We start from the raw sequence: 27,244 nt of genomic DNA, 5'->3' as shown, positions 1-27,244 counted from the left end.
AACCTATGTGGAAGAAATTAAAACTGAGGTGTTGTTTTAGCTTGTTAGTTCTTGTCTACAAGTATCTTTTTCTGAGTTGGTATAATGCTTTCCTTATATAATTAGGGGAGCCCTGTTGCATACCATTCTGAGAGCCTATTAACAATAACTCCTATTTCACAATAAATGAAAGAAAATCTGCAAAAGGTGGACATGCCCTGATTTTTTAAAAATTAGATTTTTATTGAGTTGCTATTGAGCTTTTTAAAATTAAAGAATTTTGTTCCTATAAAGAGGTAGGTAGCTAATCATAGTGGGGTTTTTTTGTGTTTTTTTTTTTGTTTTTTCCTGCTTTCCTTCAAATTAGTGGATTCTAGAACTAGACAAATAGTTGGATTGGATGTACTGTGGGTGGGCCCATGTTGTGTATCATTGGATTTAGACTAGAACCATGAGAAACGTCTTTGGTAGACCAGGGTACCTAATGCTTTTGCCTTTTAATGCTGGGAATGAAGCAGTACTTGGTTTCTCATAGTGGATTCAGACAATCTGAATATATTTATTAGTTTGGAAGAAACTACATATTCAGGTTTATAAAGGGAAAAAAGATGGAAAGGATAGTTGTAGCGCCCCACACCCACAGCCCATGTAGCCAGAGTTGGATTTAATTTACATGTTACAGTAGAAGAGGCTTAAAGGTGAGAAAAAATTGATGGGATGATTTAAACTATGCTTTTGTTTGAACAGAGTGGGAGGAAAAGGTATTGAGTCTTAAAAATACTCTGGTTTTCTTTAATTGGTGAGAATGATACTAATACTAAGTAAACTAACAGGGATTAGGGCCCTGGGTCCTTGATGAAATTGCTCTTCTTTCGCTAATTTGGGCCATTGTCTTTCCCCAGACACACCAATCCCATTGTGGAGAATGGACAGACTCATCCGTGCCAAAAAGTCATACAGGAAGTAAGTGCTATTGTATGCCTGTGGATCTTCCTTTTTCCTTATAAGGCTCTGGGTAACTAAAGTGAGAAGGTACTGTCTTCTAGGTTCACAGGAAGATTCAATTTGTTGATATGCTTTAAATATCAATGAAAAGAGGAACAGAACCATCCAAATAAATATTTTTGATTTTAAATTTGGTAAGAAAACAGGCTGTGGGGAAATGCACTGAAAGGCCAAAGTAGGGAGAGATTAACTGTGTGAATCTTATTGTTGCTGGGAGGCATGATCATTACCGGCAAAATTTTTTTTACAAAGCCAGTTAACCATCATAGTTAGTTTCCTCTTTGATAATGTACTTTTTTTTTTTTTTTTTGCGGTATGTGGGCCTCTCACTGTTGTGGCCTCTCCCGTTGCTGAGCACAGGCTCCGGACACGCAGGCTCAGCGGCCATGGCTCACGGGCCCAGCCGCTCCGCGGCATGTGGGATCTTCCCGGACCGGGGCACAAACCCGTGTCCCCTGCATCGGCAGGCGGACTCTCAACCACCGCACCACCAGGGAAGCCCGATAATGTACTTTTTTAAAAAAATGAGGGTAATGTGAGGATCAGAGGGCATGTTCTGAGAAGTGCTTTTCAGACTTCAGGAGGGAAACACCAAATATCCTTAAGTGTTCAGTGGTATCAAGTCTTACCATTTCCTTAGCTCTAGTCCTTTCGTTCAAGGTCTTCCAACTTATTGGAACTGTCTGTAAATATCTCTTCCTCTATAATTCATTCCGCTTCTTCCCATCCTAAATCAGGAAGTCCAGAATTTAGGAAAATATGTATCTTTGTCTTTTCGTAAAGTTAGACATGCTCCTCTGTGTTGTAAAGAGTCATTGTGCTTCTGTTAAGAAGTAGTTGTTTCAGTGATGGGTAGTGTATTGAACCTCAGCACATATATACACACCCACTGACCAGAATCAGGCCATGTGTGTTCCTATAAAGAAAGATTTTTCCAAATTATTTAAAAGCCAAATAAGTTGTTACCAACTTGGGAGCATTATTTTCAGCACTTAGTTGTTCATTCTCTTTCTGTGCTCTTTTCACTTTTGACTCAGATATGGCCAGTTTTATCTGAGACTCTAAATAAGCACCGGGCTGATAATCGGATTGTAGAACGTTGTTGCAGATGCCTCCGTTTTGCTGTTCGCTGTGTAGGCAAAGGATCTGCAGCCCTGCTGCAGCCACTAGTCACACAGGTGAGTTCTCTACAAGAGGGAAAATGTAGAGTATACAGAATTTTGAAATAGGAGCCTTTTAGAACAAAAACTCTGCTGATGAAATGAAACATTTTTGTATTTCTTAAATACAAACTAAAATATATTTGAAAGAGATAAGTAGTGCCTGTGGTAGGTATGTTATTTATAAGGCAAGTAGCCTGTAATCTGTTCTGTATAGTGATAGTCTAAATAGGAGCACATTTCAGTGTGGAATTCAGAAATGGGAATGACTTTAATGCTCAGCTCTTATATACCCATGTTAAGCATTTTATATTAATTTCCTTTTTTAAAATGTGGCAAGTCAAACTTTGCTATTTCTGACCCAAAGAGACTTTCTTCTTTCTTCACCATAGTTAGTTATTTACATAAATCTCTTACTTGTCAAGAAATAAATTTGACTCTTTCAATCACCAAGATTAGTATGTAATTATGATGGTGTGCCTCACTGCACATGGCTCTCTGAGATCATATTCATGTCTAGAATATTCTGTATGAGACACCTATGACTAGTGACTTAATTCACTGAGTAATTTATGTTGGTGTTAACCTTACAGTAGGGCCGGAACTAGATATAGGCAAGTGAGGTGCCATGGGCACAAAATTGATGGAGGTGAGGCAAAGTGCCAGTCCTGCATTTGCAGGACTCTGAGCAAGTACCTTCTCAAATTTTGCACTCGTGCTGTTAGGAGAACTACCACAGGGCTTCAGGCTAGACCCCACCCAGCCAACCTGAAGTGACCCTTCTCCACCTGGGCAGGGCATCTATCAGGCTGACTCTGACAGTGAGTGCACCCTCAAGTTCTCCCTCACTCTTAAGGAAGCTCTCCTGAGCCAGGGTCATGCTGTTGCAGTGTCAGTTGGCACTTACGTGACCATGCCTCCTTAAATTGTAGATTTGATTAGAGTTAAAGTTAAAGAGTTAAAGTTTGTACAGGTAAATATTTTAACAGAATTTTAATTTTTAGTGATTTTCTGCATTTACTGTACCCTGAGTACAACAGTATATGTTTGCATTTAGGCTGTGTCCACCTCTGGTCAAGTGTCCCCTTCAGTGCAATACGTTCTGGGTCCAATACAATGTGATTTAACTCCCCTTTGCTATTGGAGGATACCTTCATGACTTTTATGTTATTCTTTTGTTCCAGTAGCATAGGGTAGCATCTTATGTGACAAAAATCCCATAAATTCGAGGTCAGTAAACTACAACCAGTGGGCCTGCCACGTGTTTTTGTAAATAAAGCTTTACTGAGAGATAGTCATGCTTATTCATCTAATTATTGCTTATTGGCCATTTTTGTGCTACAGTGGCAAAGTTAAGTAGTCAAAAGATTGTAAGGCCGGCAGAGCCTAAAACTTTTACCATCTGGCCCTTTAAGAAAAAGTTTGCCTAAGGTAGATAGCTAGTGGGAAGCAGCCACATAGCACAGGGAGATCAGCTCGGTGCTTTGTGACCCCCTGGAGGGGTGGGATAGGGAGGGTGGGAGGGAGATGCAAAAGGGAGGGGATATGGGAACATATGTATATGTATAACTGATTAAATTTGTTAAATAAAAAAATAAAATAAAAAATAAAAAAAGAAAGAAAATGTTTGCCAACCCATAATTTATATTGTTCATTTAGTACAGCATATAGTTTTGAGTATACAACACTGAACAGATTCATAGCTCCCATCTCGTGTTCTTTTCATGGTATATGCTGATAAGCACCAGTTACTCTACCCTTCCGCTCCCACCAAGCTCAAAGAATTGAATTTATATAATAAGATGAATACATACATGTTGCATGGGCTTTTTTTCCCCCTTTTGCTGTACCACGCAGCTTGTGGGATCATAGTTTCCCGACCTGGGATCGAACCCTGGACCCATGGCAGTGAAAGTCCTAACCACTGGACTGCCAGGGAATTCCCATGTGATGGCATTTTAAATAGATGAATGTACAGTGGCCTCTTAATTTTTGGAGGATAGTAGGGTAAAAACCCTAAACAAATAATTTAATTTAAATATTTATATTGTATTAAAATTTTTATTCTGTAGAGATTCAGATATCTTGATTGGAAACGCTGTTTTTTACTCAGATGATTAGATAGAGGGATTTAGAAGCCAATTTAAACAATGCTTTCAGAGTCTCCTCTAATATGAGGGGCATTGGATATTTTGTTCCTGCTGTGGTGGTTTTTTAAAAAAAGAATTACCTTTGATGCAAATAAGAGCAACTTGTAGGTTGGAAAATTAAGGTATATTGTTAGGGTTTTGTAAATATTACACAAGCCTTGGGTAGTAACTCCTTAATGGTTCCAGCTTGAAGTAAGTATTATACAACTCTCCTACAACATTGTTTTGGAAAGATAAAAAAAGATTAAAGGCTTGAAAGAACTCTAAATAGAGTACTTGAAAATAATTGAGGAATTGAGCCCTATGTTTTAGAAAATGTTGCCAACAAGCTTTACTACGTTGTCTTAAAGAGAAGAGACCAGTCTATTTCAGAATTTCTTCCTCCAGACAGCTACCTAAGCTGATACTTTTTTTAAAAATTAATTAATTAATTAATTAATATTTATTTTTGGCTACGTTGGGTCTTCATTGCTGCGTGCGGGCTTTCTCTACTTGTGGCGAGCGGGGGCCACTCTTCGTTGCAGTGTGCAGGCTTCTCATTGCGGTGGCTTCTCTTGTTGTGGAGCACAGGCTCTAGGCACGCGGGCTTCAGTAGTTGTGGCTCACGGGCTCTAGAGCACAGGCTCAGTAGTTGTGGCTCAAGGGCTTAGTTACTCCGCGGCATGTGGGATCTTCCCAGACCAGGGCTCGAACCCGTGTCCCCTGCACTGGCAGGCAGATTCTTAACCACTGTGTCACCAGGGAAGTCCTAAGCTGATACTTTTTGAGGGGTAAAGAATTGAACTAATTGGGTTTTCCCTTGGCAGATGGTGAATGTTTACCATGTACATCAGCATTCCTGTTTCCTGTACCTTGGTAGTATCCTTGTGGATGAGTATGGCATGGAAGAGGGCTGTCGGCAAGGACTACTAGACATGCTCCAGGTATGTTTTCTTGGAGGGTCTAAAGGCCTAGCAGTGTGTTCTTCACCATGTCTTTAATTCTGTTGCTTCTTCATATTTCCTTCCCTGGCATGATGATGTCCTAATAATAGGGAGGTAGAACTCACTAGTTGTTCTCTGGACAGGCCTGCTTGGGAGAATGAGAGAGAGATTGACCACACAAATGTACTGGTCATTACAGTTATTACTGTCTGATTTATGCTATCCAGTGGTAGGATTTTTTTGGAGGGTGGGAAGGTGGGCAAATGGATTTAAAATAAAGGATCTCTAAGCTCAAGCATGATTCTGTTTTTGATTTCTTGCCTGGAACAGCCAATGAACTAGTTTACTTAGGAGGGATGGTCTTAGGGTAAATAGAAGGCATTGGAAAAGTCTCCTGATATACTGCTTTTACCCTCTCCTATTCACAGGGTGGGGAAATATATTAGGGAGTTAAATCATAATGCTCCTTTTCCCAAGATGTCTTTCCCTTTAAAATTGACATTTCATAGTTATTATTATTAAAACATCAACTACTTCCTTAGTGGACCAGACCATATCTAGTACATGAGCACAGTCTTCACTTTCAGAAACTTCTAAAAATTTGAGGTGACATCTACCCAGTTTCATCAACAGAAATCTGTACCCTCAACCCTTTCTGAAATGTGGACGTCATATGTGAAGACTGTTTCTGTCAACTGAGAAAGATTTATATCTTCCCTTTGTTGACCTCTCATCAAAGTCTTTTTCTTTTCTTACTTATCTGTGCTTCCCCTCTTTGTTCTCTTTGTATATGTTATGATATTTAGCAAGTCTGAATCCCATGGCATTAATTTACAAGCATTTGTTTTAAAATCACTTCTTTTCTAGGCACTGTGCATGCCCACCTTTCAGCTCTTAGAACAGCAGAATGGGCTCCAGAATCACCCTGACACTGTGGACGACCTATTCAGGCTAGCCACCAGGTCAGTCCTTCTGAAGAGCAACCCTTTTTTTTTATTGCTCATCCTCATCACTGCTTGATCTTGTCACCTAACAGTTAACTGTTTCCTTCTCTGTAAAATGAGGTAAGAGGAGTAGGTATAGATTAATGGTTCATAACCCAAAGTTAAATCGTGAACCAGAATATTCCCATAAATGAAGAAGAGTTGGATGAGAACAGGGGAATATAACTGATTTCCTTGCATGAAGGAGGGAACATGCCCAAGACAATAAAAATGAGCTTTGCAAGAATATTTGACTAGACAGTCTGTAGAATCCCATGTAGTTTTAACATTTTATGGTACTATGATATCATTCTTTACTTAAACTTTTTCCTTGAGAAGCTTAGCATCCTTTAGATATAATCATATCTCAGAATAAAAAATCCTTAGGCTTTTAAGGTGCCTTAGAAGTTATCTGGTATGTACTTCCCACCTCTACCCCTAGTCAGCCACCCCACTTGTTGCTTAAATTCCTTTTACTAGTAACACTGACATTTGTATTCATTCTAAGTCCTTAGCTCAGGAATTTGAACCAGATCAGTTAGTAATGAACACTGTTTTTTTTGTTAATTTTTGGACAAGTTAGAAAACGCTTTTTTGTGTGTGTGTATGTGTGTTGGTATGAGAGAATTGTTGGGTGGGTTGTCAACCTGTTTTCCCGGTATGTTCCTTGAAAAATCAATCTGTAGAGATGCTCTTTGCACAAATTGTTGCCTGGTAAAATAAATTTGGAACAATGTTTTATCTTTTTCTTGGAGATTCTCTGTAAACATTAGAGGATCTGAGAAAACTGAGTGGGAAGTATAGAGTTCCCATATACCCCTAGCTTTCCCGCTCCTTCCCCACAGCCTCCCTTACTATCAACATCCCCCACCAGAGTGGTCCATTTGTTAGAATTGATGAACCTCCATTGACACGTCATTGTTAAAGTCCATAGTTTACATTAGGGTTCTGTCTTGGTGGTGTTCTTTCTATGGGTTTGGACAAATGTGTAATGACATAATGACATATATCCACCATTATAGTATCATACAGAATAGTTTTACGACCCTAAAAATCCTGTGTGCTTCACCTATTCATCCCCTTACCCTCCACTCCCTCAATCCCTAACAATCACTGATCGTTTTCCTGTCTCCATAGTTTTGCCGTTTACACTGGCTGCTTTTATAGCCTAATCCTGTCATTTATACCTAGCTTGTCTTTCCACACCAGGTTTATTCAGCGTAGCCCTGTTACCTTGCTGAGGAGCCAGGTTGTCATCCCTATCTTACAATGGGCCATTGCCTCTACTACCCTGGACCACCGGGATGCCAACTGTAGTGTCATGAGGTTCCTACGAGACCTCATCCACACAGGGGTAGCCAATGATGTAAGTATAAACAATGTAGTCTTTCTACTTTGTAGCTCATTGTTTTCTCATATCTCTTTCTCATTCCTTAGGGGAAGACCAACATCTCCTTATTTGATCTGTGTTGGTAGGCATATTCCATAGTGAATCATTCAGTAACCAAAATATCAACTAGTAGATTTAAGACAACCTGTACTAAGTGTTGTAAGCTGTATCAACTAGTCTGAAAATATCTCTGCTCCCAAGCCATTTGGTGTCTAATTGAAGAGAGAAACAGATACGGTTATAAAGAATTAAACAACAGCAACAAGGCAGTATTTGATTGTCAGATAAGTGATAAAAGTCATGATTGCTATGAGATCAGAGGAGGGAAAACTCTTTGGAAAGAAGTGGGTTGGGATAACTTTCTAGAAGAGGAAGGACCTCAGTGGAGCCATTTGGATGGATTGGAGAGGGGAGGAAAATCTAACTGGGGTATAAATCATAATCAGAGAAAGTTAGGATAGTACTAAGTATACTAGTAGACACTTAAGAGACCTTTTTGGCTGGAGTAATAAAGTGGTTCACAAAATTTTCAAAGGTAGGTTTGACTAGATGTGGAGTAGAATTGAAGGTAAGGGAGAGCAGTGAAGAATTAAGTATGTGACTAGGCTAATTACTGAAGAATTTTGACAGTAAAAAGAGAGAGGGAAAAGAAGAAAATAACTAGAAGTGAAAGGCACTTTAAAAGTTTTTTTTTTAACATATTAGAAATATGTATATTCAAAGACTAAGAAGGAAGAAAATAAGTTAAGATTTTTTTTGATAGAGATTAGATATCTGGTAGAAGTCTTCTTCTTTTCAGTTGCTTTTTAAAAAAGGAAATACAGATACTTTAAATTATTTTTTAACAGAAAAAAAAAGGTTAAGAAAATTGCTACCCTTAATCTCTAGCCATTGTTTCTCTTCTGTGTTCTATTCATGAAAAACCTAAGGGTTGGGCTTTCCTGGTGGCGCAGTGGTTAAGAATCTGCCTGCCAATGCAGGGGACACGGGTTCGAGCCCTGGTCCGGGAAGATCCCACATGCCGCGGAGCAAGTAAGCCCGTGCGCCACAACTACTGAGGCTTCACTCTAGAGCCCGAGTGCCACAACTACTGAGGCTTGTGCGCCTAGAGCCCGTGCTCCACAACAAGAGAAGCCACCGCAGTGAGAAGCCCGCACACCACAACAAAGAGAAGCCCCCGCTCGCTGTGCAACTAGAGAAAGCCCGCATGCAGCAATGAAGATCCAATGCAGCCAAAAATAAAATAAATAAATTTATTTAAAAAAAAAAAACTTTAAAAAACCTAAGGGTTAAGGTTAATCTCAGCTGAAGCCCATGCCCATTTCCTTGAAACTAAACTCTTAATATTTTCTTCCTGGTGACAGAACATTTAGTGGATCTTGTGAATCCAGCTGTCATATATACTTTCTTCCCCGGGAAAAAGAGATTACCAGACTAAAGGGGAAAGAGTACTTGCTCTTTGGAAAGTTGAAATTAGAATTTTGCTGTTCTGTTTTCTTACAGCATGAAGAAGACTTTGAATTACGGAAAGAACTGATTGGACAGGTGATGAACCAGCTTGGACAGCAACTTGTAAGCCAGCTGCTTCACACGTGCTGCTTCTGTCTCCCCCCATACACCCTACCAGATGTGGCCGAAGTGCTCTGGGAGATCATGCAGGTTGACAGACCGGTAAGATTGTTTTCATAATCTTTTTAAAGGGTTAGGGTTAGGGTTAGTCCCTAACCCTAACAAGTCCTAAACAGTTCCTTGAGAGGCTGACTATAACTTTGAAACCAGTCCTGTTGTATGTTCGTGGAACCTGATTTAGGTATATTGCTAAGTTTAATTGTTAAATGAAGGGGTCTATAGAAGGGTTCTTGAAAACATGTTTGTGTCACTGTCATAGGGTTTATTTATTACCAAAAGTGAATACTAAGCATTGAATTCAGCTATGTGGCTGGCCAGTGGGAAATTTGTTCACTTGTGAGAGATGCCCATATTACAGGTTATTCAAGAAGTGTTCATTCATTTCAGGTTCCTTAAATAGGATTATATGGTTCCTTGGTAATAAATCTAGCCAGAGCATTTGGAGGCATATGCATATAAAACTAGCCTACAATCTATAGCTAGATTTGTTTCCCCTTTGGATTTATTTATATCCTGCTTCAGTTCTTGAACCAGGTTCTTTATCACCTGAGCATGCAAGTTTTTTTTAGGCTATCCAGTAATGTCCAACTAATTTTAGTACTGGGCCACATGATTATAAATCAGGTTGTGTGTACTACATGAAAGTTTTGAGTATAATGGTAGCATATAGTGTATAGCCTGTAAATTATTTTTTAATGAGGTTTATAATTTGTAATATTAATATAAAAGCAGTTCAGAAAAGTACACAGTTGGACCTAATGTGAGCTGACTTGATTGAACCACAGAAATCCAGGTACATAAGTATCTTATAACTTTTAAGTCCCTGTACATCTTAATGTTATCTCCTATTTTATATCACTGATTGCAGTTCTTAGACTCAATTTCAGCAGTTTCACAAAAAAAAGTACACTTTCACTCTTAGACCCTAATGTTACTGAGGCAAAAGTTCTGCCTAGTCTTGGATTTGTGTGTTCATCTCCACAATTCAATGATTAGTGTAAATTGTCTTAGGCATATGCATTACTTGATCGTTAGCTCACTCAAATGAAAAACAATCACATGTAGGGTAGATGGTAGATGTGTAATGGATTTCTAACATTTTCTCTAGGTTTCTACTTCAGAAACAGCCCCATGAACCTTAACTTTTTTTTTTTTTTTTTTTAATTATTTATTTGGTTGCTCCGGGTCTTAGTTGTGGCAGATGGGCTCCTTAGTTGCGGCATGCAAACCCTTGGTTGTGGTATGCATGTGGGATCTAGTTCCCTGACCAGGGATAGAACCTGGGCCCCCTGCATTGGGAGCGTGGAGTCTTAACCACAGCACCACCAGGGAAGTCCCCTCCATGAACCTTAATTCTTACTCATCAAACTCTGTGAGGCTCCTCTGTGACTTTGGTTTCATCAAATAGCTCTGCAGTTCTTCCATTAGCTCAAGTGCTTCAGGAATGAATAGCACCTGTAGTTCCCTTGCTGGCTCTTCACAACACCTGTTCCATTTCAATCTAATACAGTAGTATTTTTTGTTTTTCTAAAAAGTATTCTGTGAACCCCTGGGGACCAACAAGTTTGTTCCAAACATTATTGATAAGAGAAATAAAATTTCCATACTCTTACTTTTAAATAAATATACTTGGTTTCCAGGTAACACAAAACTTATTATGTACATTTAACCTTACAAAAAATTTTGGATTTGTAAGCATACAGGTAAGGGCTAAAGAAGAAAATGAGAGCAGCAGTTTGGGGCAGGAACAGAAACCAAGTAGCCCTGTGCTCTTAAGTTTACTGTGTACCCACTGAATTGCTAAATAATTTTAAAGTGATTGTTAAAATAGATAACCAACAAGGACCTACTGTATAGCACAGGGAACTCTACTCAATATTCTGTAATAACCTAAATTGGAAAAGAATTTGAAAAAGAATAGATACATGTATATGTATAACTGAATCACTTTGCTGTACACCTGAAACTAACACAACATTGTTAATCAACTATACTCCAATGTAAAATAAAAAAATTTTTTAAATGGTTTTCTATAAACACCAACTTAAAACTGAGTTTTTGTAAAGGAACTCTTACATAAATTTAGGTTGTCTATATTGCTGTAAACTGATTGAAATCGTAACTAAGGATATAAGTCTGAAGAAAATTAACATTCTTGAGCACATTCTCAATCATACATTTTCAAAGTTCAACACAGATTCTTCAGTAGAAGATGACGTACCAGCTTTGTCTCTTGACTTGAATATCTTGAGAAATAATTGATCTACATCAGTGTGTAAGTTTAAGGCATACAGCATAATGGTTTGATTTACATATATTGTGAAATGGTTACCACAGTAGGTTCAGCTAACATTCATCTTCTCCTATGGACACAATAAAAAAAAAAGAAGGAGGGGCTTCCCTGGTGGCGCAGTGGTTGAGAGTCCACCTGCCAATGCAGAGGACGTGGGTTCGTGCCCCGGTCCGGGAAGATCCCACATGCCGTGGAGTGCCTAGGCTCATGAGCCTGCGCGTCCGGAGCCTGTGCTCCACAATGGGAGAGGCCACAACAGTGAGAGGCCCGCATACTGCAAAAAAAACAAAAAACAAAAAAAAAAAGGAAAAAAATGTTCTCCTGTTGTTGAAAACTCATAGGATTTACTTACTTAACTAGTTCTTATTTATCTTATAACTGGAAGTTTGACCTTTTGACCACTGCCTCCAGTTTCTCTCCCCCCACTTTTTGCCTCTGGTAACCACAAGTCTGATTTCTTTTTCTGAGTTTTGTTTTGTTTTTCTAGATTCCACATATCAGTGAGATCATACAGTATTTGTCTTTCTCTGTCTAACTTATTTTGCTTATCATAATCCTTTAAGGTCATCCATTTTGTCAGAAATGGTAGGATTTCCTTGTTTTTTTTAAAAATAAATTTATTATGTATTTATTTATTTTGGCTGCGTTGGCTCTTCATTGCTGCATGCGGGCTTTCTCTAGCTGCGGTGAGTGGGGGCTACTCTTTGTTGTGGTGCGCGGGCTTCTCATTGCAGTGGCTTCTCTTGTTGCGGAGCACAGTCTCTAGGCTCACGGGCTTCAGTAGTTGTGGCACGTGGGCTCAGTAGTTGTGGCTTTCAGGCTCTAAAGCACAGGCTCAGTAGTTGTGGTGCATGGGCTTAGTTGCTCTGTGGCATGTGGGATCTTCCTGGATCAGGGCTCGAACCCATGTCCCCTGCATTGGCAGGCGGATTCTTAACCACTGCGCCACCAGGGAAGCCCAGGATTTCCTCATTTTTTATGGTTGAATAATAATATCCATTGTGTGTACCACATACTGCAACTTCTTTATCCATTCATCATCCATGGACACTTAGGTTGTTTCCATGTCTTGGCTACTGTAAATAATGCTCCTGTGAACATGGGGTGTGGATATCTTTTCGAGTTAGTGTTTTTGTTTCCCTTGGATATATCCCAGAAGTAGAATTGCTGGATCATGTGGTACATATATTTAATTTTTTGAGGATCCTCCAAACTGTTTTCCATAGTGGCTGTATCAATTTACAATCCCACCAACAGTGTACAAGGGTTCCCTTTTCTCCATACCCATGCCAGCACTTGTTATCTCTTATCTTTTTGATCATGACCATTCTAACAGGTGTTAAGATGATATCTCTTTATAGTTTTAATTTGCGTTTTTTTCAGGTACCTGTTGGCCTTTCGTATTTCTTCTTTAGAGAAACATTTATTGAGGTCCTTTGCCCATTTTTTAATTGAGTTATTTGGCTTTTTGCTAGACTGGTATGGGTTCTTTATGTATTTTAGATACTAACCTCTTATCAGGTATATGGTTTGCAAATATTTTTTCCCATTTCTTAGGTTGTCTTTTTATTTTGTTGATAGTTTCTTTTGCTGCGCAGAAGCTTTTAGATTGATGTAGTTTCACTTGTTTATTTTTATTTTGCTGGTTGTGCTTTAGGTGTCATGGCCAAAAAATCATTATTAAGACCCATGTGAGAATGCTTTAGGCCTTTGTATTCTTCTGGGAGTTTCATGGTTTCAGGTCTTACATTTAGTCTTTAATCCATTTTGAGTTACTTTTTGTGAGTGGTGAAAGGCATGAGTCCAGTTTCTTTCTTCTACATGTGAGTATGCAATTTTCCCAGCACTATTTATTGAAAAGGCTGTCATTTCTACATTGGGTATTCTCATCTCCTTTGTCAAATATTAGTTGACAGTATATAGTTTAGTTTCTTACTGTTTTTGTTTTGGGGGATACTTATAGTTAACTCATGGGTCATTGTGGATGCCAAAGCTTTGTCAGTTAAGGGTTCATTCATGATGTTTGCCTCTGCTTGTTTTTGTCTGAGTAGAATGTTGTCTTCTACTCAGAAGGGGCAGCACTTGGAGAATTATGCAGTACTTTTTAAGCATTTATAGTGGAATATTTACTTTTGCTCTAGTCTATTGTGTTCATAAATTAACAATGGGAAAACACATAATGTAAAAAATTTAGATATAAAATAGTTATTTTACAACTGAAAACTGTGACCAAGGCATACATCCTACTTAAGAAAGGCATGAAGAAAAATTAGAGCTTTTTCAAAGAATAACAATTCAAATGAAAATAAGAACCCAGAGGAAGTCTCTAGAATTTTGATTTTTAAGCTTGCTCCCACTCCCCTTCCTCTTCAAACAGTTTTTGTACACATGAAAGATATAAAGAGACTATGCTCAGATGTAAGTAAATTGTTTTTAAGAGCAACAAGAGGGACTTCCCTGATGGTCCAGTGGTTAAGACTCCATCCACACTTCCATTGCAAGGGGCATGGGTTCCATCCTTGGTCAGGGCACTAAGATCCTGCATGCCGTGTGGCTAAAAAAAAGAAAAATAAAAAAAGAGCAATAAGAGTGAGCAAAAAAAAAAAGAATTTTCTAACCCACAGAACAGGCAGGTATCACAAAGGAACTGACTGGATATGGCTCCTAACGAGAGAGGTGACCTTAAAATCCTTAAGATTCTGGATTCATATTACGTGTATACACTTTTTTAAATGTTTACTTACTATACTTTTTGTCCCTGCTCTTTCTGGTACCTGAACTTTTGCTTTGCATTGCCTTTGATCTCTAAGCTCAAGAGTTTTCTGGCAGCTGTTTAATTTTTAAAATATTACATAAGTTTACTGACAGAAACAGAACAATAGCTTTATCCAGAAGCGACTTCACTTCCAAGGTTGAAAGGCTCTGTCTGAAATGATGCCTGCTGCCCCCTTGAAGGGAGTCTAGGCATGCCTTTGTAGGCTGTTCCAACCCCCAGTGGGTTGGAAGGCCAGAAATAGTACTTCTGTTAAGTCCTTTACTTGCTTCCAAGTTTGGGGAGCTAATGCTACTAAGGAAAAAACCTGTGGGTTTTGGTTATCCCCTGTAGGATCTCAGTTGAGTAAGCCCTGCCTTCTTTTAAAACTCTCTTCCTCTTCTTTGTACAGACTTTTTGTCGATGGTTAGAGAATTCCTTGAAAGGTTTGCCAAAGGAGACAACCGTGGGAGCTGTCACAGTGACACACAAACAACTTACAGATTTCCACAAACAAGTCACTAGGTGAGTGATGATCAGCAGCAGGGGTATGTAGAAAAAATATCTTTGTTTCTTATACCACCTTAGTTATAGATACACCCAGGAATATTTTTTTGTGTGTCTTTGTAAATTCAAAGTTTTGTGTCTGTTTAGCCTTGAATTGCACAAATTGGCATTGGAAACCAATCTGGGGGAAAGTATCACCATGCTGTACATGTGTGCCTCAGTTTTACTGTATTATACATATCCTGATGTTCTTCCAAAAGAACAGTGCGTTCAACAGCCCACTACCCTTCAGGAAATCTGTCTGTATCTTTTTAAAGTCCTTCCCAGTTCTTATCCGTATTCAGGGGTCAAGAATGCAGGTGTCTGAATAGGTGAAGCGTTGGTTGTAAAATATTATAGAGTGATGTGGACTGCAGTGAATTAGGAAATTTTTACTGTGCCTAAAGATATTCAAATTCGAATTTAATTCAGGCCAACCAAAACATCTCTCTGGGATGCATTAGGCCCATGAGCCACTTGCTTACAGCTTAGTTAAAATGTTAAGTTGTACATGTGTGGGTTTTTTACTATAAACATAATAAACATTTTAAATATACCTACATAGTCTTCCTAATTACAGTTTTATAGCTATAAGGTGTTGATTGATTTCCTTACAGTGCCTCTATTAATGTTCATTTTTTCAGTATTATGGATAATATTGAATATCTAGCCTTTTCTTCTTTTGATTATTTTCCTTAAAATGCAATCACTGAATCAGAAGTTATGAGACTTTTATGGTCCTTGATAGTATTAATGACAGCAACTTAAATTGGATTTTGTAACTGTGTGTTACCTTCCTCTAATATTCCTTTTTCTGTGTAGAGTCTTTAGAATTTTGACTAAATTTTAGGCAATGGCTTATATTCATACAACTGTGGAATGATTTATAGGTCCAAGAATGAGCTGTTGCAGTGAGCTTGGTAATGGTGAAAAAGAAGAAGAAGGAGAAAAATGCATTTGATGATACAGAAAAATATATAATATATTATAAAGGGAAAAAAATAACAATTTTGTATAACCCAACTTGCACTTAAAATTTTTTTAATTTTTAATTTTGATAAAATACATGCAAAATTTACTGTCTTAACCTTTTTTTTAAACCATTTTAAAGTGAACTGCTCAGTAGTGTTAAGTACATTCACACTGTTGTGGGATTAATCGCCAGAACTTTTTCATCTTGCAAAACTGAAAGTATGCGTATTAAACAACAACTCCCCATACATATCTCCCTCCCTCCAGCCCCTAGCAACCATCATTCTACTTTCTAAGTTTGACTATTCTAGATACCTCATATAAGTGAAATCATACAGTTTTTGTCCTTTTGTGACTGATTTAGCATAATGTCCTTCAGGTTCACTCATGTTGTAGCAGGTATCAGAATTTCCTTCCTTTCAAAGGCTGAATAACACTCCATTGTATGTATATATCCTATCTTATTTATCCATTCATCCTTTGATGGACATTTGATTGATTCTGCCTCTTGGCTATTGTGAATAATGCTGCCATGAACATGAGTGTACAAATGTCACTTCAAGACCCTGCTTTCAGTTCTTTTGGATATATACCCAGAAGTGGAATTGCTGGATTACATGGCAGTTCTATGTTTAATTTTTTTTGCCGAACCGCCATACTGTTTTCTATAGCAGCTATACCATTTTGCGTTCCCACCAACGGTGCACAAGGTTCTAATTTCTCCATATCTATTTTATTTTTGTTGCCTGTGCTTCTGGTGTTACATTCAAGAAATCATTGCAAAATACAATATCATGAAGCTTTTCCCCTATGTTTTCTTCTGAAAGTTTTATACTTTTGGTCTTACATTTATGTCTTTGATCCATTTTGAGATAATTTTTGTATGTGATGTATGTTAAGGGTCTGACTTCATCCTTTTGCAGTTTTCCTTTCACTGTCCTTTTTTCATTGAATGGTCTTGGTACCCTTATTGAAAAATCATTTGACCATATATGTAAGGGATTTATTTCTGGGCTCTCTATTCTATCCCAGTGGTCTATGTATCTGTCTTTTTTTTTTTTTTTTTTTTTTTTTTGCGGTATGCGGGCCTCTCACTGCTGTGGCCTCCCCCGCTGCGGAGCACAGGCTCCGGACGCGCAGGCTCCGGACGCGCAGGCTCAGCGGCCATGGCCCACGGGCCCAGCCGCTCCGCGGCATATGGGATCCTCCCAGACCGGGGCACGAACCCGTATCCCCTGCACCGGCAGGCGGACTCTCAACCACTTGCGCCACCAGGGAGGCCCTATGTATCTGTCTTTATATCAGTCCCATACTGTTTTGATTATTATGGCTTTGTAATAAGTTTTGAAATTGGTAAATTGAGACCTTCAGCTTTGTTCTTTTTTTTTTTTTTAATGATTTAGTTAGTTTTTGGCTGTGTTGGGTCTTCATTTCCGTGTGAGGGCTTTCTCTAGTTGTGGCGAGCGGGGGCCACTCTTCATCGCGGTTTGCGGGCCTCTCACTGTCGTGGCCTCTCTTGTTGCAGAGCACAAGCTCCAGATGCGCAGGCTCAGTAGTTGTGTCTCACGGGCCTAGTTGCTCCACGGCATGTGGGATCTTCCCAGACCAGGGCTCAAACCCGTGTCCCCTGCATTGGCAGGCAGATTCTCAACCACTGCGCCACCAGGGAAGCTCCTAGCTTTGTTCTTTTTCAAGAGTATTTTGGTTATTTGGAATCCCTCGAGATTTCATATGAATTTTTTTTTCACTCTAATCCTAGGTTTATTCAACACAATCCTTTTTTTTTTTTTTTTTTTTTTGCGGTATGCGGGCCTCTCACTGTTGTGGCCTCCCCCGTTGCGGAGCACAGGCTCCGGACGCGCAGGCTCCGGACGCGCAGGCTCAGCGGCCATGGCTCACGGGCCCAGCCGCTCCGCGGCATATGGGATCCTCCCAGACCGGGGCACGAACCCGTATCCCCTGCATCGGCAGGCGGACTCTCAACCACTTGCGCCACCAGGGAGGCCCCAACACAATCCTTTTACTCTATACAACAAAGCACAAACACGACATTATCTAAAATGCTACAAAGTTACAAAACTCAAAACAGAAAATGTATAGTACTGACTATACAATAAAACCCAAAAAAGCAATGTACACGTTGCCAAGGTGACTGCATGACCACAGTGAATACCAGCACAACTGGGAGAGCTGTGTTCACATGAATTTTAGGATAGGTTTTTCTATTTCCACAAAAAAATGTCATTGGGATTTTTGACTGGGATTACATTGAATCTGATCACTTTGTATAGTATTGACACCTTTAATAATATTAGGCTTTCCAGTGCGTGAACATGAGATGTTTTTCCATTTATTGGTATCTTTAATTTCTTCCAGCAACATTTTATAGCTTAAGTGTTTTATTCTTTTTGATGCTGTCATAAATGAACTAACTTGTACTTTCAAAAGCTATTCTATTATATGTGATATATATATATATGTAAGCTACTTTATTATGAATAGTAAATTTCTGGAAAGATATATAACTAGAACTTTTCATTTCATAACCTGTGCTATTTGCATTCTTCTCATGAGCATGGTATGCTTTTACAATTAAAACCAGACCTAGTTTTTAAAAGGGAGAGAAAATTAAATGCTAATCTTTTTTTCTGAGAATTGATTTCTTGTCACTCTCCAAAATGGTTTACTTTCTTATTCCCAAGACTTTCCAATAATTCTGTTAATGGTAAAATCCCAAATCTTCGAGTGCTGTTTTTTTGTAGTTTACTAAGTGGCCTAACTTCATGTCCCGGAAGTAACTGACTTTGGGCCATAGATCAAGTGACATGCATGACTTTAAAATAGCATGTGACTGCCTTCATGACACATTTTGCCAAAAGAGGGGATTTCCCCTCTACTAGGTAGGCATATATTTATTGGGATGACCTTAAAAAACTATTTTATCTTTTACTATGAATCTTCCCAGTAGAAGTAATATTCTACCTACAAACTGTCTCAGGGGAAAGAATTATAACAGTTGCTTCTCCCTGCTTCCGTTTTGCTCTGTTTTATCTAGTGTTGTTCATTAAAAGGGCAGGATCATATTGACTCTAGATTAGAGCGAATGAGAGCCTGAGGAGAACCCCCTCAAAGGAGGACTGGGCTTAGAGTCAAGGCTGTTGGTTTGAATCTTGCCACTTACTGTTACTTTGCAGCTTATTTATCTGTAAAATAGGGTTAGTAATACCTATCTCATAGGGTTATTGTGAAATACCAAGTGGAAATTTAAAGACGATCTGGTACATAGTAGGTGATCAGTGAATGTTAACTTTTTCCTTGGAGAAGAACCTGCCAGAATGTCATTACATATTTGCAAAACTAGCTAGAGCATGTCTCCTTCAGCTCTAAGGCAACCTCCCACACATTCTGGAATAAGTTTCCACCAAGCTCATATTTCCTCATCCAGGCTAATATATGACAGGTAGAAACAAAGTGTAGAAACAAAGTGTAAGTCTGAAATAAAAGTCATGAACATTCCATAGTGTAAGGAAAATCTTGAGGCTAGGAAAATGAACCCAAATAATGTATTGCTTTGAACAAAAATATCTGTGATCTTTGTCCTGTGATATGGGACAATAAGGTATTTACCATGCTGGCCTACTTGACCTCTTACTGCTAAACAAGTTTTGCAGCTCCTCCTGTAGTAGGCTGTGACATAATGGTGGGAAATGAACAGAAGTAAGAGGTAATGTTGAGGTGCTAGAGAAAGGATTTGAGATTGCTCAGCTCCTCTTAGTAATTCTCTTTCTCTGGTTTGTGTATTGCCCTTGAACCTTCTGTTCCATGCATGACTCAGTCTCCCTTTCGGTTTTAAGGTCCTGTTACTCCTGCCTCAACATGCTACTTTGTTTGCCATCCTAGCAGGGAGGGTAAACTGGTTCAGTGTCATTTCAGCAAGTCCAAGCCTGTTTCTCAAATGGTACTGGTAATTAATTAATTCCCTGGCATTTTTAGTTGGCTAACTTGAAGAAAGCTAGAATTTTTCATTCTGAAATATCATTCTTTCTTTCCAAATACCACTAATTATGTCTAGAAGAAATTTTGCCATGATTTCACATTTTTCTGTCTTGGTATTTATTCTGTGACTATCGCTTGCCTGAGGATCTCAAGGTCAAAAGACATGCAGAGGGAGCATTGACACTAGAATGGGCCAGTATGGGAGTGTCTTCTTGCTGAAGTCATTAGTTAGAGCTTGATTACTCTCCATTATGCACATCAGATGAAAAAGGCTGCATTTCTCAGCGCACCACTAGGATTACGGGCCTTGAGGAATAGTGACCATAAAATTACTCAAAAGTGGGCTTCCCTGGTGGTGCAGTGGTTGAGAGTCCGCCTGCCGATGCAGCGGACACGGGTTCGTGCCCTGGTCTGGGAAGATCCCACATGCCGTGGAGCAGCTGCGCCCGTGAGCCATGGCCGCTGAGCCTGCGCGTCCAGAGCCTGTGCTCCTCAACGGGAGAGGCCACAGCAGTGAGAGGCCCGCATACTGCAAAAAAAAAAAATTACTCAAAAGTATAGTGAGGGCTTCCCTGGTGGCGCAGTGGTTGAGAGTCCGCCTGCCGATGCAGGGGACGCGGGTTCGTGCCCCGGTTTGGAAGGATCCCACATGCCGCAGAGCGGCTGCGTCCGTGCGCCATGGCCGCTGAGCCTGCGCATCCGGAGCCTGTGCTCCGCAATGGGAGAAGCCACAGCAGTGAGAAGCCCGCGTACCACAAAAAAAAAAAAAAAAAAAAAAAAAAAGTATAGTGAAAGGCTCCTGGGCATATATCTGGAGAAGACTATAATTTGAAAAGATAGATACATGCACCCCAATACATGCAATAGTGCAGTAGTTCATAGGAGCGCTATTTACAATAGCCAAGACACGGAAGCCACCTAAATGTCCATGTAAAGTTGAATGGATAAAGATGTGATATATACACAATAGGGTACTACTCAGCCATAAAAAAGAATGAAATAATGCCATTTGCAGCAACATGGATGGACCTAGAGATTATCATACTAAGTAAGTCAGAAAGAGGAAGACAAATACCATATGATATCACTTATGTGTGGAACCTAATGACACAAATGAACTTAATTACAAAACAGAAACAGACTCACAGACATAGAGAACAAACTTATGATTACCAAAGGGGAAAGGGATCAGGGAGGGATAAATTACTAACATAGCATTGTAAATCAACTATACTTGTATTATTTAAAATTTTAAAAAAAGGGCTTCCCTGGTGGCGCAGTGGTTGAGAGTCCGCCTGCCGATGCAGGAGACACGGGTTTGTGCCCCGGTCCAGGAGGATCCCACATGCCACGGAGCGGCTGGGCCCGTGAGCCATGGCTGCTGAGCCTGCGCATCTGGAGCCTGTGCTCCGCAACAGGAGAGGCCACAACAGTGAGAGGCCCGCATACTGAAAAAAAAAAAAATTTTTTTTTTAAAGTATAGGAAGGATTGGGATGGTGGGACTAGAAGCCAGAAAATAGAACCTACAAAAATAGTGGCAGTTGTGAATGAATGAATGAATATAAATAAATAAGTGTAAATGAATATAAAAACAACCCAGAAATATTAAGTGCCGGGAGGACTGAGGCAGAAACAGAAAATAGTTCTAGTTTTTAAGGAGGTTTGTTTGTTTGTTTGTTTAAAAATCTATTTCTTTGGGCTTAATCACCAGGGACACTTAAGTTAAACATTTGGCTAAAGCGCTTGACACCAGAGCAGTTGCTGACAGGATTGGGAGCAGAAGCTGAGTTGATTCGAGAGGTTGTGGCCCATTGCTCATTTCACCATGTCTCACCACAGTTCTCCTTTACTTGAATTTTGGTTTCAGTACTTTTTCTCATGTTACGAAAGAGGCTAAGAGTGGAGTTATCATTTCTCTTCCAGATTTAACCACGATCTCTGGTTGAAGAAGGGTAGTATTGAACAACATGTAAGGCATTAAGATAGCAAAAGAATCCTGAGTCTCCAGCATTATCCTAAGTTTATCTCTTTCCTGTCGTCTTAGTCCCTTATAATAATACACCACACAGTGACTTCTCTGAGGTTACGTATCTTCCTCCTTCGTGACATTGGGAAGCAGGAGTGATCGGGCTCACTCACCAAGGCTGCCTCCTTATAGTCAGTATTGATTCGGAAATAGAGAAATGTAATGCTTTTATTGAGGCATGTTAAATTCACAGAGCAAATGGCAGAATTCCAATAAAACTAGAAGACCTTCTTTACTTGCCTTACATTTTTATGATGGAGGGAGACTAGAAGAAAGCCTCTGTTGAATCAAGTCCTAGAGTCTAAATCAAGGTTCTTAGTGATGTTTCAGACCTTATAATAGCTGGGGAAATACAGATGTAGGCTCTTAAGGAGATAGCTCTCATTACCTTCTTGTATGTTGAATCACTGTTAGTGGTTCCCTCCCTGACTTTTAACCATTACAAGGAGAGAGAGCTTTCTTCTGACATTGAATGCTAGGCTATAGGCTGTGCTCCCTGAGTTTTTCTGAGCCAAAGAGAGGGCCACAGAAGGATGAGCATATTAGGATGTGCTTTCTTTTCCACTGTTTTTAGCTTAGCCTCATGTTCAGTTACGAAAAACTATTATGAAGACTGACAAAAAAGAATGAAGCTGGCATCAGCTGGTTTCTTGGTGACAATCTTAGATAAAGGAAGCCTTTTGAAAAAACAGGGCCAAATGAATATTGGGCTATTCATGCCACCTAGGCATCTCATTGCTTGCCTGAGGACCAAGACCTGCTTCCTCCTCCTCCCTTTCTTCATGCCTTAACCCTTTCCTCTCTGCTCTCCCTCCTCCTCCCACAGGAGGAAACCTTGAGCAGCCTGTTCAACTAGAAAATCACTGATTGAGACTCACTTTCTGGATTGGGCTTTATAAACAAAATCTGCTCTTGGGAAAGAATGAGGAAACCAGGGTCCCTAAGTTAGCTCAGCTCATAGAGTTTAAATGATCAACCTTAGGTGAATATGCTTGCTTTTTTACTTTGAGGGTTCTGGCTTTCTTTTATTTATGTCAAGGACTTTAACCAGGTTTTGTTGTTTTTTGTTTTTTTAGCCACGGGATTTTAGTTCCCCGGCCAGGGATCGAACCCGTGCCCCTTACAGTGAAAGCACAGAGTCTTTTTTTCTTTTTAATTTTATTTATTTATTTATGGCTGCATTGAGCCTTTGTTGCTGTGCGCGGGCTTTCTCTAGTTGTGGCGAGCAGAAGCTACTCTTTGTCACAGTGTGCGGGCTTCTCATTGTGGTGGCTTCTCTTGTTGTGGCGCACAGGCTCAGTAGTTGTGGCGCACAGGCTTAGTTGCTCCGCAGCATGTGGAATCTTCCCAGACCAGGGCTCGAACCCATATTCCCTGCATCGGCAGGCGGATTCTTAACCACTGCGCCACCAGGGAAGTCCAAAGCACAGAGTCTTAACCACTGGACCGCCAGGGAATAGCCAAGTTTTCTTGTTGTAGCAGCCTACATCTGTCAAATACTATTTTATTCACTGTTCTATTATCCTAAGCACTTTACATATAGGAATTGATTTAATCTTCAAAACATCATGGGGTAGATAATAGATGAGGAAACTGAGGCAGGTTGGTAACTTGCTCAAGGACACAGTGAAACCAAGATTCAGACTTACGCAGTTTTTCTCCAAAGCCTACTCTTTAACAACCACACAGCTTATAATTGTTCTCATGTACAATAGTTAATATTTACTCTTGAGTTACAGAAAGATTGAAAGCGGGGTCAAGAGATGATGGAGAGAGCAGAGCTGGGACAGTTCTCGGTATACCTCAAGGTTGTGGTTGCTTTTCAACATATCATATCTTTCTCATCAGTCAGGGACCAACCTACCTTTTCTTTTCTAGTGCTGAGGAATGTAAACAAGTTTGCTGGGCCTTGCGAGACTTCACCAGGTTGTTTCGATAGCTCATACTCCTGCACTGTGCCTGTCACCCAGGTGAGTGGTATATAGTTCCCAGCTTTTCCCCTGGCTGTCGGGAGTACTTGGGGATGGGCATAGGTTTTTAATGCCCATCATGGCACTAGTACTATAGCTAGAGTCAGGGAAGGACTTACAGTTTAACGCTGCTGCACAGCTGAGAAGTGCACAGGCCTGATTTTCTTGGGTCAAGGCAGCCAAATAATTGTCAGCTTCTTTTGGATGCCAGTTTTACCCCCATAAGAAAGTTATGTTGCAGAATATCTCAAAAAGAAAATTCCTCCCCTCTTCTCTTTACAGGTACTTCTAGCATGGTAAGTATGTGTGGTAACAAATGAATATTTTTCAACCTAGCAACTTTGGTGAAAACAGTGCTGACCTAAAGTAGACCATGATACATGGCACTGCCTTCCTAAAACTGATCTTTCAGATTTGATAAATAAAGATGCTTGTTCTTATCATTTTTTACAATTTTAACACTGAAATGCTAGGTTTTTGACCAAGGCAGGAGGTAAAAGAAAAGAGCTAGCCTCTATGTCTAGCCCCTGATCATCAGTTTTCTCCGTTTGCTTCTGATTCTGAAGTAAAGCAAGAAGCTTAGCTGAGGAAGGAAAGGACTGGGTGGTGGGGTCTGGGTGCCAGTTTCTTGACTGAAAGAAGAAAGGCATCTCTCCTGTAAGCCCACCCTTTGATGTCTTAAGCAGAATTTATTCTCCCTGGAGGCAATTCTCGATGAATGTGCAGCCCTCTCACTGGTGGTTTTGTGATTAAATGCATTTGCGGGTGAAGATGCTGTTGAGCAATGCCTCACCATACCAGAAATTATTTCTAAACTTTGGTTCTTTGATGAGTAGTGATATCATTTGGGATCCTCAGGTTTTGCAGTGTCTGTAATAGCTAACGTTGATACACATAGGGTTGTTCGTGCATAGCTGTGGATGTTCATAGCTGATGTTTATGGAGCCCTTACTGTGTGTCAGATACTGTTCTGAGTGCTTTGTATTATGTACAAAGCACATTATGTATTATCTATAAGATAGTCCTCACACAGTCCTCTGGATTAGTTACTATTATTATTTCCATTTTACAAATGAGGAAATTGAGGTTCGAAGATGTTAAGTAAGTTGTTTGATGTCACAGTCAGTAATTGATAGAGCCACAATTCACTTTTCTGCTGCCAGAGTCCTCACCTTTAACCACTCTACTTAATACTTTTACATAGTACCCTTTACATAGAGTCTAAATCAGTGGCTCTTAAACCTTTTCTTAGTAGGCAAAGCCTTCTTTCAAAATAAAATCTTGCATGAAACCCCAATACTTAAATGGAGGTTTTCTGGTTGGCTTTGGAGTGGGCAGCCTGGACCTGCTGGCGTACTCTTTACCCCCACATATTATCACTGAGGACACTCAGAATTGGAAAAGCACCACAGAAGGTATTTCATTAAAACAGTAGCTCCTTTAAAATCACAAGTGAAAAAATCCAACTTCTTTTTTTTTTTTTTTTTAACTGAGTTCTTACAGCAGAGGCCAGAATGAGGTGCCTGAGCAAGTATAGACACTTCTGTCTTGAGGTTGCCTTTCTGAAGTATTTGCTGTCTTCTGGACCACAGTTATTGACTATCTTCTCTCTTTTGTCAGGAATGTCTTTTTTAATTAGAAGACAGGAAGAAAACAAAAACCAGACTGTGTCCCACAATCAGAAACCTCCATTATGGCAGAGGGGCCTTCACCGCCACCAGGGCCTCCCGCCAGACAGGGAGAGACTCCAGCCTTCCAAGGCCATCCTGAGGAGTTCCTGTTTGGGGGTGTGAGGGAAAATCAGCGCGGTTTAAAAAAGATGGCTGCAGCCTGTGCAGCGTGGTGGGAGGTGAGCTGGTTTCCTGGTGAACTTGTTTCTAAAAGGAAAAATAATTTTAAAGAAATAAAAAAGAAAAAAAAAAGGAAAACTAAACTGAAATCAGAACTGAAACATTCTCCTGGTAGCAAATGACACGCACACATACGTACACATACCTACACACACACGCACACACACACATGCTAACATGCATGTGTACACACAGAAAAACAAAAGTACAAAACTTTCTGTGAAACAAAAACGTTTACTTAGGGACGATGGGAATTCAAATGAATTAAATAACTGCAATTGGAAGCAAAGGGTCAAGATCATCTCTTAAGGTTTTCTGCTGTTTTGTCCTTTCCTTCTCTCCCACCCTCTCTTCTTTCCCTTTCCCCCTCCTCTTTTAACGAAAGTTAGAAATTTTTCCTACTGTCCCAACTGTTTTCTTCTCACCTTTAGAGTTCTTCAGACAAGGAGAAATAAGCAAGGAGCCTGTTCTGTTTTATATCATGGTCATATCAATGATACTGGGACCTGCCAGGGCCAAAATTCATGTATATCCCCATCCTGACCCTATTCAGTCTCTTAAGTCCACTTCCCACCTACATTGGGTTGTCGTCATCTTTGGAGAGAAGAGCCAAAATTAGGGTGAGTGGGATATAAATATATATTCTAAGTTGTAATTTTTTTAAGATTTTTTTTTCTCTTTTTTAATTAATTTTTCACCCATAGACATGAGAGAGGAAAACAGGGTGGGAAAATGGAAAAAAGTGTTTACAGGGCTAACTGTATTTTACTAAAAAATGCAGAAATTATTTGACTTCATGGGGAGTGAGGCAGAAGAGGGAGGCCCAAAGCAAGTCCTAATATTTTAAAGGAGTTGCAGCCCTGCACAGGCATTAGATATTAGGGCACTGTTCTGTCTGGTGTTGTAGCCATCACAAGAACAAATCAACAGCAACCAAAAAAAAAAACCAATAAATTTAAAAAATTTAATCAGTGTTTGTTTTTACTTCATTTCACTGCCTCATAGATCTGAAATGGTACGGCTAAACCCCCTAAGTGAATAGTCTTAGTTGTTCTCTAATAGACATCTGGGTACAGAGTTTGAAATTCAGGCCCCTGCCATTACTGCCCCAGACCCTTCATATTTCAGGGGAGTGGCTCTTTCTGCATCTTTTATTCTTCTGGTTTACCCTAAAACTCCTCCTGCTACATTCTGTCCTTTCATATGGCCTCAGTGGGAAGGAGGATGGGTCACTTGGCATATTAAACAAAATGTAGCATATTCTTTTTACAGTGGCCACCCAAGTAGATTGTTTCCTAACCTACTGAGTATTTATTTGATCTTAAAAAAAAAACAACCCCGTAATGAAGTATCATTGACATGCAATAAGCTGTACATGTTTAAGGTTTACACGTTTAAGGTATACAGTTGATAAGCTTTGACATAGGATACACCTGTGTATGTATATATGTAAAAAATTATTATTTTTAAAATTTATTTTATTTATTTATTTTTGGCTGTGTTGGGTAATAGACTTCCCTGGTGGTGCAGTGGTTAAGAATCCGCCTGCCAATACAGGGGACACGGGTTCGAGCCCTGGTCTGGGAAGATCCCACATGCCGCGGAGCAAGTAAGCCCGT

The 27,244-nt window shown here is 39.7% G+C and overlaps 1 protein-coding gene across 1 annotated transcript in view; it reads left to right on the top strand.

Moving 5' to 3' along the window:
• TNPO3 (transportin 3) overlaps nucleotides 1-26,565 on the top strand; it is a 95,126-nt gene extending 68,561 nt beyond the window's left edge. Inside the window, exons 15-23 of the mRNA XM_060108770.1 lie at nucleotides 882-942; nucleotides 2,022-2,162; nucleotides 5,101-5,217; nucleotides 6,085-6,179; nucleotides 7,410-7,566; nucleotides 9,094-9,261; nucleotides 14,677-14,789; nucleotides 23,684-23,775; nucleotides 25,396-26,565. Of these exons, the coding sequence (XP_059964753.1) occupies nucleotides 882-942; nucleotides 2,022-2,162; nucleotides 5,101-5,217; nucleotides 6,085-6,179; nucleotides 7,410-7,566; nucleotides 9,094-9,261; nucleotides 14,677-14,789; nucleotides 23,684-23,744 (913 nt within the window). The 3' untranslated portion in view covers nucleotides 23,745-23,775; nucleotides 25,396-26,565. The remainder of the gene's footprint in view (nucleotides 1-881; nucleotides 943-2,021; nucleotides 2,163-5,100; nucleotides 5,218-6,084; nucleotides 6,180-7,409; nucleotides 7,567-9,093; nucleotides 9,262-14,676; nucleotides 14,790-23,683; nucleotides 23,776-25,395) is intronic.
• The last annotated feature ends 679 nt before the right edge of the window (nucleotides 26,566-27,244 follow it).

The sequence above is a fragment of the Mesoplodon densirostris genome, chromosome 9 (assembly GCF_025265405.1).
Source record: "Mesoplodon densirostris isolate mMesDen1 chromosome 9, mMesDen1 primary haplotype, whole genome shotgun sequence".
NCBI lineage: Eukaryota > Metazoa > Chordata > Mammalia > Artiodactyla > Ziphiidae > Mesoplodon > Mesoplodon densirostris.
Note: the sequence above shows the minus strand (reverse complement) of the source record. Positions and strands in the feature narration are given on the sequence as shown.